The 14,510-nt window shown below is 46.7% G+C and overlaps 1 protein-coding gene across 2 annotated transcripts in view; it reads right to left on the bottom strand.

Annotated features, from left to right (window-relative positions):
- Positions 1 to 408: 408 nt before the first annotated feature.
- Positions 409 to 14,510, bottom strand: part of LOC142993553 (inactive phospholipase C-like protein 2) — a 54,222-nt gene continuing 40,120 nt past the window's right edge. For both annotated transcript variants that reach the window (XM_076144328.1, XM_076144329.1), the window contains exons 3-6: positions 13,224 to 13,427; positions 9,688 to 9,763; positions 3,844 to 3,953; positions 409 to 1,272 (exon numbers count right to left, since the gene is read on the bottom strand). In XM_076144328.1, the coding sequence (XP_076000443.1) occupies positions 802 to 1,272; positions 3,844 to 3,953; positions 9,688 to 9,763; positions 13,224 to 13,427 (861 nt within the window). In that variant the 3' untranslated portion in view covers positions 409 to 801. The remainder of the gene's footprint in view (positions 1,273 to 3,843; positions 3,954 to 9,687; positions 9,764 to 13,223; positions 13,428 to 14,510) is intronic.

The following is a 14,510-nucleotide window of genomic DNA, read 5'->3' as shown; positions in this document are numbered from 1 at the left end:
TTAAATCCAGCAGGGGGGGCAAGAGCATCATTGTGAGCGAGCGTGTCCAGATCTGCAATTAGAATTACAGCTCTCTGGTTTGTGCTGGAATGGTCGTGTGTGAGCTGCTCTATGTTGTGCACTTAAAAATGAAACGATCTTCATCACTAAAAGGGGTTCGCCTTTAGTATTGTGTCTATAATGGAAGATGGAGGATGAGGAGTGTGAGTGTGAAGAAACATCGAAGCTCAAACACATTCTGAGCAGTCTCAGGAAATCAAAAGGCAAATATCAGTGGCATGAAATGCCAGCGTGAGGGAAAGCCTGTACCCACAGAGCTGGAGCACACGCTGAAAGAGCATGTGAGTCGCACTGCCCATAGAGAGACGGACTCATCAAAAACTACACCCAACATTTTCCTCGACTACGGACCTTCTGCCTATCAAGAGAAAGCTAAAGACTGGAGATGACGAAATGGAATTATTCCCAATTTACTCCCAATCCAGTGTGGAGAACAACACGGCATGTGTTTCCATCCAAAAGGTGGGATGATTCATGAGATCTGTCTCTGTCCTTCTCTTCCTCAGCCTTCTGCCCAGCCTCGCATCCTCTTCAGACTTGCGTCTCACTTCTAACACGGCGCGTCTTCCTCTCCATCATCATCATCTCATTAACCCTGGCTTTCATTTCCTCAGTCTCGCCGTCCTTGCCGGCAACACTCGTCTCCTGTTTCAGCATTTCTTCCCCTCCGGCCTTCTGCTTCTCTATCTCCCTCTCTTTGTCTCTCTGTGGGTAGGATCCTCTGTGGGTACAGGCTGCGTGTCAGCAGGATCCCGCAGGATCGTTGCCGACCATCTCTCTCTCGGGGATGGTGTCCAGAGGGCCTGCGACCTTCTGCTGCTGGGTCTGGAGCTGAAACTGAAGCTGGGGCTGGGGTGGGGGCTGAGGGTAGGCCGGTGGTTTTAAAACAGTTTGAATGATCGGCATGGCGGGCGGCAGGGGCTGGGGCTGGGGCTGGGGCTTGGGCTGGGACTGAGGGAGCGGGAGGGGGTGGAGGTAAGCCTGAGGTACGGTCTGGAATTGTGATTGAGTTTGGGGGTGGTGCTGGGGTGCGTGCTGCGGCTTCTGCTGTAGCTGGATCTGCTGCTGCTGCTGCTGGTGGAGCGGGTGGTGCTGGAGCTGCGGGGAGGTGGCGCCGTTCTTACTGAGGCCGCAGGACTGAGCGGCGCAGTGGATTTGCCGCAGGGTGTCCAAGGCCTCGCTCTTAGCGTGCTTCAGTAGGTCTGCCTGGCCCTGAGACAAAGACACAGACAGAGAGTTTGATCATATCGTTCAGGTTAATTTATGACTGCAGCGACTAATACGATGCAGAAGGGGGCAGTAGAAAGCCAAGAATAAATGAAGACCTTTGGTTGCTTGCCAGCCCTTCGTACTGTTTTTCTCTCTCATATAGCCATTATGTTCCACTACATTTTAGCTTTTTATTGGGGAGCACCGAAGATCTAAAATCCCGCCATATGTTGGGGGCGCGGTCGGGACGAACATTACGAGAATGTCGAGTCAGTCTGGCCCGCTTCCATGGCTGCCTTCCCCCCTATGCTGGCTGTCTCTGCAATGTGGAGACCGCAGGCTGCCTCTCCGTGTGAGGTGCTCGTATTATTAGTTCTGCCACATGCTTCCCACATACTATCTCCGCTGTTACAGGCCTGTCACAGCCCCCCCCCCCTCGCCTCTGCTGTCAGCGCCCATACTTTGCACCATCACTCCTCCCAGTCAAGCCAGTTTAACGCTGGACTCTCTTACCTGCAGGTCGGTTGACAAACAGACAGACCCTTTCTGCACAGAACTGAAGTGTAACTGCGAAAGGGACAAAATCCTCAAAACACACACACACACACACACACACACACACACACACACACACACAGACAGACGGCGATGGGAGCAGTAGTCTGACATGTTATGAAATGGGTTAACGTGCTGTTCTGCTCATAATGTCCAATACTACGCTCCCACCAGATGTTAATACATTGCGAGCAACCTTTAACCCGAGCCACTTAAACATACAAACCAAAGCATGAATAAGTCATATTTTCTTTTTCTTTTTCTTCTTCTTTTTTTTTTTAAAATCTGAATTTATGTAAGCTGTGACTCACCAGACATAAACTAAGCCAGGAAGATGCTCAGCCAAATCAAGACAGCACACATTCAGGGTGCATTAAACCCTTCAGCCGGCCTGCGGCGGAGCCACGGGGGGCCATACCAAAACAAGTGCCGCCACCAAATCCCACTATTACATCATCATTACGTTCTATCATAATGTCCTTGTTTGTCCAATTCAGTCCATCGTGTTTAAAGGAAAACACACAAGGTTCAAACAGCAGCAGCGACCACAAACTACAGAGGTTCATGATTTGGTTGCTGCTCTATTCTGGAGCAGCTTGTCATCCTTCTCAAATTAGGACTCAGTGCCTCAGAGTCTCTCTTTGTTTGTCTCTCTTTTGTGGGAGATAAAGTTAAGACAAGCTCAGAAGATAAGACGGGCACAGACACACTGAGAGCAGGTGTGAGGCTGTAGAGGATGATGGATGGATGGATGGGGAATGAGAGAGGAAGCACAGCACTCCCTCTCTGCCGTCCTCTGCCATCTACCAGGGAGAGCGTCCAAGCCCGCTGAGGATCTGGAAAGCTCGACAGGTGAAATGACGTGGCAGACGTGGCTGCCAAGCCCTTGGCAAACCGGCGCTGAGGCTCTCACCAAATGTTCAGTATGGTACACAGATTAGAACTGACCGGGGCGGAGAAGGAAGAGGCGGGCGTGCACACCACCGTCGTATTATGATGAGAGTGCAGCTCATCTGCTAAATTAGAGGACGGGGAGAAGACGGGGCCGAATGAAGAGTGAGGGCGTTAAATTGTGAGTGTGTCCGGAAAGGCAACAGAGGGATTAGAGCTGAGCGGGGGGAGGGGGAGGGGGGTGAGGGAGTTAGGGACCGTAGGAGAGGGAGGAAGGCTGAGATTAGACTGAGATTTGGGCATCCACCTGTTAGGCTATGTAAGTATATGAGTTGCACTGAAGATCAATCTATCTGACAGTCCCAAGCAGAGACACTCACATAAACACCGATGTAGAACAAATTTTTATGTGTCCAGTCTGACGAGGCAGAGGACAGAAGCTACACAACAATCCAGCAATCAAACATCAGGCTCGCTAAAAGCACAAACGGCTCATCAGCCAGTGAAGATTCTTCACTCAATACCCCGTGATTTCAGGGTGATGAGATGTCTTAAGTTAGACAAACGGGTCCTCTGTGCAGCGCGCAGGCCGGCCAGCACGCTGCGTTTCATCAGGTCTGGTATAACCGCAGGCTTACATGGAGGCAGTAATAAGGGCAGATGGGAAAAGAGCCACATCTCCCGTGCTCTTGGCAGGAAGAAACCAAAGTGGATTTTGCTGAGAGCCTTCCCAAAGGCACGTCCAAGGGGCCCAACATCCTGCCAAGAGGACCAACACCAAATATGTGTGTGTGCGTGTGTATGTGTAAACAAATGTAAACAATCTTATCACGTGTTACCAAGATAAGTGAGCAAATAAAGCTGTAGTTGGAATCAGCTGTAATTTGTTAAGAGATTTAAGGATTAGAGAGAAGGCAAATGCAATTAGCCTGAAGCATCCTTATGACATCGTCAGATCAACAACAGGGTCTGAGATCATCAGCGTCTGGCTGATGATTGAAACATAATCTCACATGCAACCAATCAGCAGCATTAGCCAGTGACCGTACACAAACTCGTCAAGTCAAGTCAAGTCAAGTCAAGATAACACACAATGTCTCAAAGGGCTTTACAGGCCCTCAAACTCACCTTGAGGACGGTGATGTTCCAGGCGTAGCTCTCCATGGCCTTCTGGAGTTTGCGACCCTTCAGGCCCTCCTTGGCTCCGATGCGATGCAGGTCTTCGTGGAAGTCCAGACCTGCAGAGACAGATATGCAATGTGTGAGACTGAAGACAGCAGCAGTGTTTGCAGTGTATAATACAGTTACACCAGCCAAAGCTACTGTATCTGCCAGCTGTTTCAGTACAATACTCTGCGTTCCTATTGGACGGGACAGAGGCACCGCAATGCAGACGCACCTCTAATTAGTCTATTAGTGAGGCCAGCATCCTCCAGCCCGAGCAGACCATCACTAATCCTTGGGGCTTTAGGAGAAAAACCTCCTTTCAGACTCGGTCTCAGCCTGCTTGTCAGTCTGTGCCAGACAACTGACCTTACGCCACGCTGAGATTTGATTCCACACAAAGAGAGCCACAAGGATCTGAGGTTTATGTCTCTGCTCACAACACAGTTACTTCCATTAGAGCAGCCATGGAGAGATGGAAGACGAGTTATCTGACAGAGATTCTCCTGCTTGTTTTATGGAAAACAACAGGCTCCATCTTCAGACCGCAGTAGAATACAGAACAGGAATCGTCGAGCTGGACTTGTTTTGGTTCATTTACAAGACTTCCTCTGCTGTTGAAGTGATATGTCATAACTCCACTTTTTCTTCTTCTTGCCTCCTTCTGTGACTTAAAGGGCGACTGTACCGTCTGAATCTCTATCTTTTGCTTTTTATTCAAAGCAGCAGCTTGAATATCACGATCTAATGAGGATTTCAGCCAGCTCGACGAAATGTTACATGCCATTTCTTTAACTTTGTGAAGCCTGGACATTTTGTATGGATTTACAGTTTAATTTCTCCTTGCTAAACAAAGAGTATAACACATTTCTTCTGGTCTGCTATGTTTCTGACCACTAGGGGAGCAGCCAAACATTTTATCGATGTAAGGACAACAGGTTTATAAGCACAATGATGAATACGGTGTAGGGATGGAACATTTTTATGTCCACATATGAGGACGCAGGGTCTCCAGAGGTCATTGTTTCTTTTCATGTCTTTTAAAGTTTACTGGCGGCTTTAGAGACAACATTTTTTTGAGGTTATTATTATTATCGAGCACACCTTTGATGTGGAGTTGCGCTGCTGAATAACACTGACTAAAAAGCAACTTACAGCGGAGACAGAAGACTCCATGTCCATGCCCCTGATGTTCTCTGCTCCAGTTAGAAGGTTGTACAGTAAAAGTATGCCACGCTATTTCTGTCTGGCTGAGCAGGTACATCGCCTCCCACTCCACCAAAACCTTCATCGCTGTTGTTCTGACAGCATGTTCCTGTGCGTACACCAGAACGCACAAAGCCTACACACGTATTCATACATACTTATCCTAAATGTTTATTCAGTCGTCCCAATCTCAATGTAAGGTTCTAAGCGTCCTTCCTCCTTCCTTCAAACTAAGGGCAAAAAGTCCTTTTATCCCATCATCTGACCTGCCACAATAAAATGCCTTGAACCACAACTAATAAATGCAAATGGATTTCAGTGAACCTGAGTTCAACCTCTTTGTGTGTTTGTCAGTCATTACCAGATTATATTTCCCGACAGAATAGAAAGCGCTCGGAGGCTTGTGCCACTTGTACGACAGAACAATCAACCAAACAGTGAATTACGCAACATTCTGTATACATCCTGTGGTCACTGACAGCAAAGCAGAGGGTGTTATGTATATGTTTTACTCCGGGGCCTGAAAGTTGTGGCACCAGGCTTCAGGGCTGATTTGATCTTGTAATCTGGCATAGTTAGTGCGGCTGCTACCACTGTTGCCGGGCTGAGCCGAGGCGAGTGGTGATCAGGGGACTTGTGATGTGAGGCAGACAGGGATCTGAATAAGAGATGAAATTAGCTAGGGGCAGCTTGTCGCATACAGCCTCTTCAAGCATTTCATTTCCCAATTATTAAGCATTTCCTTCTACCGACAGTCTTGTGGTCGCTGTTCCTTACTGCCACTCAAATTTGACTTGATAAATAAAATATCAACCCCATGATGCACTGTGATGTAAGTGGTTCTCGTGCTTTGCTTTCCGGTGAAAACAAGCCAGACAGAAAATGAAAGGGGGAAGAGAGAGAGGGGGAGGAGAGGATGGACAAATTAGTTTTGGGATCTAGGAGGACAAACACGAGGAATGGGGGACGACATTGTGTCTACATAGGTTCATGCAAACACTGAATGCACAGATATCAGTAAAGGCTTCATTTTTGTTCTGCTTTGGTAATGAGCACTGCAGCAGCGCAGAGAGTAAATAAATAATCAAATCAAACACACACATCTCCGAACGCCGGCTGACAGAGAAGAATTGATGAAAACAAAGATGCGAAACGTGAGAGAGGGAGTTTCATGTTGAGCTGAACACCCAGCAGAGCACAAGCACAACAAGGTTGATTTCAAATAATATGGAAAGCGATTTTCCAGCAGCTGAATGAACGTTATAAATAAAAAAAAGGCAGAGACGGAGGGACATGTCTCCGTCTCTCCATTTCCATGGAAATAGGACTCACGTGGAGTCGCCACCAACACGGCCGTGCAAACACAGAGAGAGAACCTCTGCGCAAACACAGATATCGATAAATCCACAGTGTGTCACTACGGGTGTGAAAGTAACTGAGTACATGTATCCAAGTACAAATCTGAGGCAACACAAACCCTGAAATTCTGGGGAATTCTTAATACTTCTTCAGCATTTTATTCCGAAAATCTTGGTATAAGCAATTTCTTCATAGTTTGGCAAGAAACCTTGATTCTCCAATTTTGGGGATTTCCATTATTGATGCATGGATGTGGAGTGAGTAAAACATGTGATACTACAGGAAACTGCACTCCGGATACTTGGATACTTAGACTCTTACTTGTATTTTTCCACTGTATATATATAAATGTTATTCAAGATTTAAGTGGACTTTGAGGATTTGTGTTGTTCTCCCATGACTGTCTTTTGAACACACACAAACACACATTCACGCAAAGCAACCTGTTCTTAACTCAAACCAGACACGGGAACAAATACATCGTGAAGAAATCCAGCGTTTATTGAATTTGCATTGAATTCTTCGAAAACAGAAAAGCTGAAAGGAGATGCAGTATACAGACACATAAGCCCAAGTGCACACACACACACACACACACACACAAACGCACAGACACACACAGTGGTAGCATCTGGAGGTGACAGAGTGTGCATCCCAGCTGTCTATCTGGTCCCTCCATTAGTGGTGTGTGTGATGGCGAGCTGTGGATCGTGCCCAGGGGGATCATCCTGCACCTCTCCCTCCTCATCAACACGTCAACTTCAGAGCCCAAATTAAACGGATTAGCCGTAATAATGACTGCACATAAACTGCACAGAGGAAGGACGGAGGAGAGGGAGGACAGGATGCTGGAGAGTAAACACCCACCGCCGCACCGTCACCACACCGACTCTGACCTCCTGCAGAAAGAGCAGCCAGTGTGTCGATCACTCCACTCGGACTTGCACATATTAAACACGAGAGATTGTTTCAGGTCCCTCGTGTCAGGCCGGATGCGCTGCGATGCAATTAGATGAGGAGTACGGCAGAGCACACTTTAAATTGCTTGGCATCGGCGTCACGTCAGATCCAAAGGAAAACTGAAAATAAGCTTACATATACACACACACACGCAAAATTAAGCTTGAAAATCGATCAAAGAGACCTTCAATTCCATGCAAATGTACCCCCTCTCTCATTCTGCAGCTTCTCTCTCTCTCTCCCTCTCTCTCTCTCTCTACCATGTGGCTTTGGGTTCCGTGCCCTGACTTCTCCCGTGACATTACGCTGAGTCGTTTACTAAAGGGCCACGCCGTCAATTTGTCAAAAATGTGGCGTTTTAAAGGTCGAGCTCAATCACTTTGCGGTGGATTTTCTGGTTTCCTGCAGCAAATCGTAACACAGCTCCGCTTGTCTGCGTCCTCTAACAAAGCTTCCATTTCTATTATGCTTTGGAGAGGGAACATTAACCGTTAATAACCGTTTCTTCATACACACTGTACTTGTGAGTCATTTGCACCGTGAACGGAAGTTTCAATTAGCTTAAGAGCAACTGCATTAGGTTAATGCTCCTGCCATTGCCCTTGACCAAGGCACTAAACCGAAAGCAACACACACACACACAAAACAGAAGCCAATCTCAGACTTTGATGGTTTAATCCCCCAGCACGCTGCGTGTTTACAGAGGATGGAATTTGGGGATCGTAGCAACAGTTTGGAAGATCCCAACATGTCATATTAGAGAGGAAGACGAGGGACTGTGATGTTTGCATTTAAGTCCTAAACCGAGGGCAACTGACTGACGGAGGAAGTATAAAGGATCATAGATGACGTGAAGACGTGCAGTTATTTTGGCCAAGTCTCACTTTTCACACAACTACCCAAAAAAGTGCCTCACACTCAATTTTACCCGACATTGTTTTGGTTCTTTTCCATCTTCTTCCGTCTCACACATCACAATTAAAAATGAAAAAAAAAATAAAACAAATCAACAGGCATGCGAGTTGAGTGCATGTGAGAGTGTGTGTGGAGGCGGATCGGATGGAGGCATGTGTGTGTGTTTGTGCCGCGGGCGGGGGGAGTGGGTGATAGGGAGAAGTGCTATGTTTGGCATGCAGCTGAGGCCCCTCGGGGGTCGCCACGCCGCCTCTCTGCCTCGGCGTATCATTACATAAGCCCCGCCGTCGTGGAGACCTTGTAACTCCACATTTAGGAGACGTTCGCACTCGTTCCATGTTTAGAAAGACGACTCTGATCAATTCCGAAGCCGTTGTGTAACTGTGATTTCTTTCGCCAGACGTCAAGCGGTAAGCTATCTATAACCTTCCATCACTGACACGCTGATGTAAGTGTGTCCGTCACCGTGTGTGTGTGTGTGTGGCCCACTCTACACCCTCAGAGATGTTTGATTCGAGCTGCAGCCTTCCAACCTTCCTCCCTACCAGCTTGGCTTCACCTGGTGGGTGGAGAGCGAGTGTGTGTGCGGCACATGCCTGCCTCTGTGTGTGACACGGGGCTCACACGAACCAGTGTCTAATCCCGAATATTCAAAACTTTGCATCTGTGTACCGACGGGCCTTTGGTTCCCACTGCCTACTGAAGCAGACTGGAGAAGATGATCATCATGGTCATTATACTATCTCCATCCCCTAAAAGGCCCAGAACTGTCCTACATTCTTTCTGTGTCTCTCTCTCTTTCTCTCTCTTCTCCCCTTCTTTCCCTGCCTGAAAGGATGCCGATGCCCTTTGACCTCTCCCTCTCATGCCGTCCTTCTTTCTCTCTGCCGGCTGATTGTTCTCACCTGCACATTGACATGATAACTACTCTGTACTGACTCACTGACGAGCGACCCCGTTCTGTTCCACTGTTCCACAGCGACAGCCACTGTTGCTGATGTTGATGTAGCAGATGCGCCACTTTCTTTCCCAAAAAAGGCAGGACGTGACTTTTAAAATAACAAAATACAATATAATATGATACGCCTGCAGGCTCCTATTCAAGTCAGACGTGAAAAAGGTTTAGAACATTCTGCAGCATCGCAACAAATTCAAACCAGCAGTGAAATAATCGCTTGTTTGCAGCTCATCCTTGAATCTTTTCTCATTGTCTCAAGATGGCTTCAAGTGGTTATTTTGAAGGAAATAATCACAAATCATCATCAAAAATAAACTTCATTCGAGGCAAATAAAACAGGATGACTTAAGGTGGCGTGACAGCGTCTGTTCTGCAGCGGCGTGTAGCTTGGCGTGACCTTGCACACGTACCTGCTCTTTGTGCTTGCGTGAGTTTGGAGTAGACGACGTCGGCAGACTCGATCAGTGTTCTGCTGGTCTGGATCATCTGGAACACACAGAGGACGAGAGGTTAGTTTGCATCTCTAAGCAAAGCTCTGCGTCGCGTTCAGGGTCTCTTGAAACCTCCACAGAACTGAAGTTGATCTAGTAAGTCGACATGACACACGTGAAACGCAAACACCCAACAGAACTCCAACTACGAAAATGAAAATCAAGGGCAAACAGGCGGAAGGGATTTTTATAGTTTTAAACACTCAGAACAAATTACAGCTTTGATGGCTGTGACTGCGATGAGTCATGTCGACATCATTTGAGAAAGAAATGATGCTTGTTCACAGAGAGAGACTGTTTTACTTGCAGTGGAGTAACAAAGAGCAGACTTGGTCAACGTGCTTTGATTCTACTGGGTAAGACTGAAGGGTAAATAAGAAAGACAAACATGGACACAGTGACGTCCTTTGTGATCAATTACACCTTCAGATTTGACTTCTTTATTGAAGACCACATGCCTCGGCCTGGACTTCCTCCCTTTCTCTTGAACTGATAATGTCACAGCGCTTTGTAACCACAGGTAAGGCGGTCGTCCAATTTTCACCTTCAAATTGACCGTCACATCGTGGTGCAATTTGAGCCCCGACCATCACCTTCCTCATCCTCATCCTCATCCCGCTGGCTGAGGAGGAGCAGCTGGACCTGGCCTGCAGCGCCGAGGACCCAGCTAATGAAGTTTCACACTCCCATTAACAGAGCATGGAGAGTCAGGAAGCGGGCTGCTGGTGTGACTGTGTGTGTGTGTGTGTGTGTGTGTGTGTGAGTTGAGATTGAGAGAGAGCCATTTCGAGTTTTGTGCCCCGAGTTTGGAGATGACGCAAGTGGACAAAACCTGTTGCAAGTGAAGATGATTAATGTCTTTACACACAATAGAAGAAGAGCCGATCTCGCCCTGGCTGCCGCTGCTGCTGCTCCATAATCTATAGGCGCGACGCTTCCACATCGCTGATTAACGCTTCAAATTTCCATTCATTTGAATTATTCAACAACTGGACTGCCACTTAAATACCCCAAATAATTTTTTCATTATGATAATAAAGGCAGACAGAGGAGTAGAAGAGCCATTTAGGCCTTCAACAGACATTTATTTTGCATATTAACATAGAATAAAATGGCTCAGCTGTAAAGTGAAAGTTGCTCACGGCGATTTGTCTCTACAGCTCAATGCAGCTTTTATCTTCCTTAACGCTTTGTGATTTGATTGACAGGCACTATATATGACCGAGCAGCTGCCTCTCAAGGGTTCTAAAATAAAAAAAATCAGGATTTAAAGGCGTAAGTGGTAACTTTCCAGAGAGGAATGACAGAGAGACGGATATTCTGCTCAGGAGTTAGTGGAGATCAAAGCAGAGTGAATATGAGACTTGCACGTGTCGAGTTGGGGGGAAACTTGTCGCCCCTTGCGTTGATTAATGAAGACTGTTATGTGTTTAGGTAATAAAAAATAAAAAAGGTTAAAAATGACGGATAAGCTGATGGTACTTCAGGGCTGTGTGTGTGTCAGGGTAGATTGTTCTCAAATGTTTGCCCCCAAAATCAATTCATGCAACAGGAGAGTCCACTTTCCCTCCCCTGGTCTGCTTCTTCATCGCTCTTTCTGCAGTTATCCAGTAATGGGGAGTAAACTCTGCAGTTCCAGGTACATCACGAAAGGTAGACTAATGATTTACGGAATTTTCTGAAATGACTGGATGTCCTTGCGGATACACCTTTGTGTGTACCATGTGTCTCAAGCAAACATTCAGTGCATCTGTGTTTTTTTCAGCTCAGAGTTACATGAGGCTGACTAAGGACACACAGTGCGGTCTGTTATTCTGCAGTAAATTAGCTGCCAGGGTTCCGCAAGGTCACAGGCATTTACACACACACACACACAAACATACAGTACACACACTGGACTGTTTTGGGCGTGACGTGTTCCAACAGGCTGATCTCTGCCAACTCTAAACCTCAAAGACGATGCCATGGGTTAATATGTGTGATTATTTGCTACTTCCACTGCAAAACTGACATAAGTCAACATACAGAAATAGTTTTAGGTTTCATTGAGTTAAGTTGAGTAATGGGAACATGTCAACACAGGTTAGCGCAAGATCGATCTGCTAAGAAGTACAAAAATCTCCACCAGAAGCACATTTCTGATATTTTTGGTTCAAGCAAAACAACTAACTGACTTATCTACAAATCCAATGATTTATCATAAACAGCCTGGTGATGGAAAACAAACATCTTATCATGTTAAAGGTTTTGTAATTGATGTTGATCTGAGAATGTTCCTAAGACAAATATGTTGAGCATCACTAGAGGAGGAGAATTTGTTGTTTTGTTTCCAGGCCTGCCCTGTGAGAGTCAGCCGCTCTGCCAGTGTGAAGCCTCCCACTTGGCACGATACGGAGCCGCGCACTACGTCACATCCGATGTCCTGCAGGTGTCGGCGGCGGGGGGGGCGCCGCTGACCTGAGGAGCGTGGACACAGCACATCGTGTTCCTCACTGCCGACCCGGTTCACCAGCTTCCACCGAGCCTCGTCGGGGGGAGGAGGAAGTCGGTGGGAACAGCGGGCGATAACTAATTACCACAGTCCTCCACCCCCCCCCCCCCCCTTTTTTTTCTAGGCTGGATCAGTGTCAAGTGGTGAAAAATGTGGCGTTCTCGCAAGAAAGGACACAGGGTATAGAGTATGACATCTGAAATTACGCGACGGATTGTTCCGGCTCGACAATCTGACTGCTCCGATAGTTGGTCTGAGCCGTGTTTAATAAGACGCCCAGCTGTGTGAAGGCTTTAATCACACGTTAAGCAAACCAGCAGAGAGGCATGGAGAACACTCGCCATCCTCTGAGCGTCTTCTGTTTTCATTTATGCGAGTGCAGCAGCTCTGCAAGCAGAAAGTGCTTATCGCAGCACTACAGGGTACGTTCTGTTATCACACTCACCGTGGGAGTGCTTTGACTTTTTTTAATCTTATTTGGTCATTACCTCTGGCAGATATTTTATTGGACGTTACGCAGCTCAACTTCCATACTAATAAAACTTCAAAGCTTACAATAAAAGTTGACAATATTGAATTTGGACTGAGGCAATGTCACCACATAAAAGCAGAAACATCTTCACAAATAGTAAAGCGGGTACAGGTGCAACTACGTACATTTGATCAAACGTCATTGTTTTCTGCTCTGACCATCTTTGTTGTGTTGATCTGATCTGTTTTTCACTAGGTTTCACAATAAAAGCATTGAAGCAGGCCAGATTGAGCAGGACAGCCTTTAATTTGAAAAAGCCACAGGAAGTGCAGCATTCCATTAGCACAATTTTAACCTTGTGAGACCCTGCGTCCTCATGTGTGCACATTACATTTTCCTTTCCTGTGCATAATTGTGCTGAACGTAAACCTGTTGTCCTCATTTCTTGCTACCCCCTTGTGGTATAAATACCAATTAGGGGTCTGCCCTTACCATATCATAGGCGTTGAGGACTTTGCGCAGCAGCTCCGGTACAGGACCCTGAGCCTCCATGGTGGGATAGGTCTCACTCAGGTCCACTGTCACACTCAGGGAGCGCTCACTGTTCATCAGCCAAGTAGACACCGTCAGGATGCACTGCTTCATATTGGCGGCAGGGGTCAGGCCGCAGAGCTCCTTGAAGGACACCATGGCATTCTGGGAAGAAGACACAAACGCATTATGAACTTTACTGCACAATAACAAATCCAACAACACAACATTTGCCTTCTGATGATGCTGCTCCTTTGATAAAAAAAAACACGAGAAACACACTGGCAAACACACACCAAATCAAGCTTTGATTGTTTCTGCCTCGAGGTGGAGGTGCCTTTTGAAATCGCCAATGCTGCTGCTGGACTGAGATCAAATCTCTCCAGGCTGGTGGAGCACTTAGGAGAGACCATCCAGAGACTGAAAGGTCACGGCTTTAATCTGTGTGTCAGGCAGTCGTGTCTGCCTGCAGTCATGTGCTCCGCCCTTGGGTAAGAAACTGAACGGTTTTATGTTCATCCAAGACAGTCAAGGAAAATAGTAGAATAGTAGAATCTAAGTGTTGAATATCTGTGCTCAGATGTGTGTTGTAGTGTATCTTTGCAGGATATGCGAGGTCCTGTTGTCGCAGTGCCTCTTTGTCCTCGTTTGTTCTCTTAAATGCTGTTAACTATCACTGAGTCTGTAATGCAACCAACTGATCCAAATTCCTGGAGTTGTATTGCACTTGGTACACGAAGCCATTACAAGGTGCAAATATTGCAGCCATATATTTCTTGTGACCTTGAGCTCAGAGATACTCAGAGATTTGTCGAGAGGCATCTTGATACTCCCCTTAGAGCAGAAACAGAGCGATAAGACAGCAGCAAGTGTTTGTACTGGTGACAGTGAAGCGAGTGGATTTCCATAACGTCAGTCTGCTCAGCTGACACTCCAGAGGACCTGGAGCCAAAATACTGACCGCAGCCAGAGGTAAAGTGATTTCACACTCTCCTCTTCTGGCTCTTGTTTGTTTGTCTTAACCCGTATCTCTGCATTGAATATGTCACTCTTACAGCATAGGTTCATCATGCTAGGCTTTTACCTTCATGCTGTTAACATGTAACACATCTAAATTGAACAAAGACACCAGACTAGCAGGTTTTTGGTCAGAATCGACCTAAAATGGCCTGTTTTGACTCAGTATGCAGTGTTGTGCTGCAGTAAGCGAGGGCAGAAGTAACTCAACGTGTTCATTTGCACATTATA

This window comes from Genypterus blacodes, unplaced genomic scaffold (genome assembly GCF_046128005.1).
Source record: "Genypterus blacodes isolate CSIRO-AG114 ecotype Tasmania unplaced genomic scaffold, CSIRO-AGI_Gbla_v1 ptg000028l_1, whole genome shotgun sequence".
In the NCBI taxonomy this organism is placed as follows: Eukaryota; Metazoa; Chordata; class Actinopteri; order Ophidiiformes; family Ophidiidae; genus Genypterus; species Genypterus blacodes.
The sequence above is the reverse complement of the archived record's forward strand: the minus strand, read 5'-3'. Positions and strand labels throughout refer to the sequence as shown.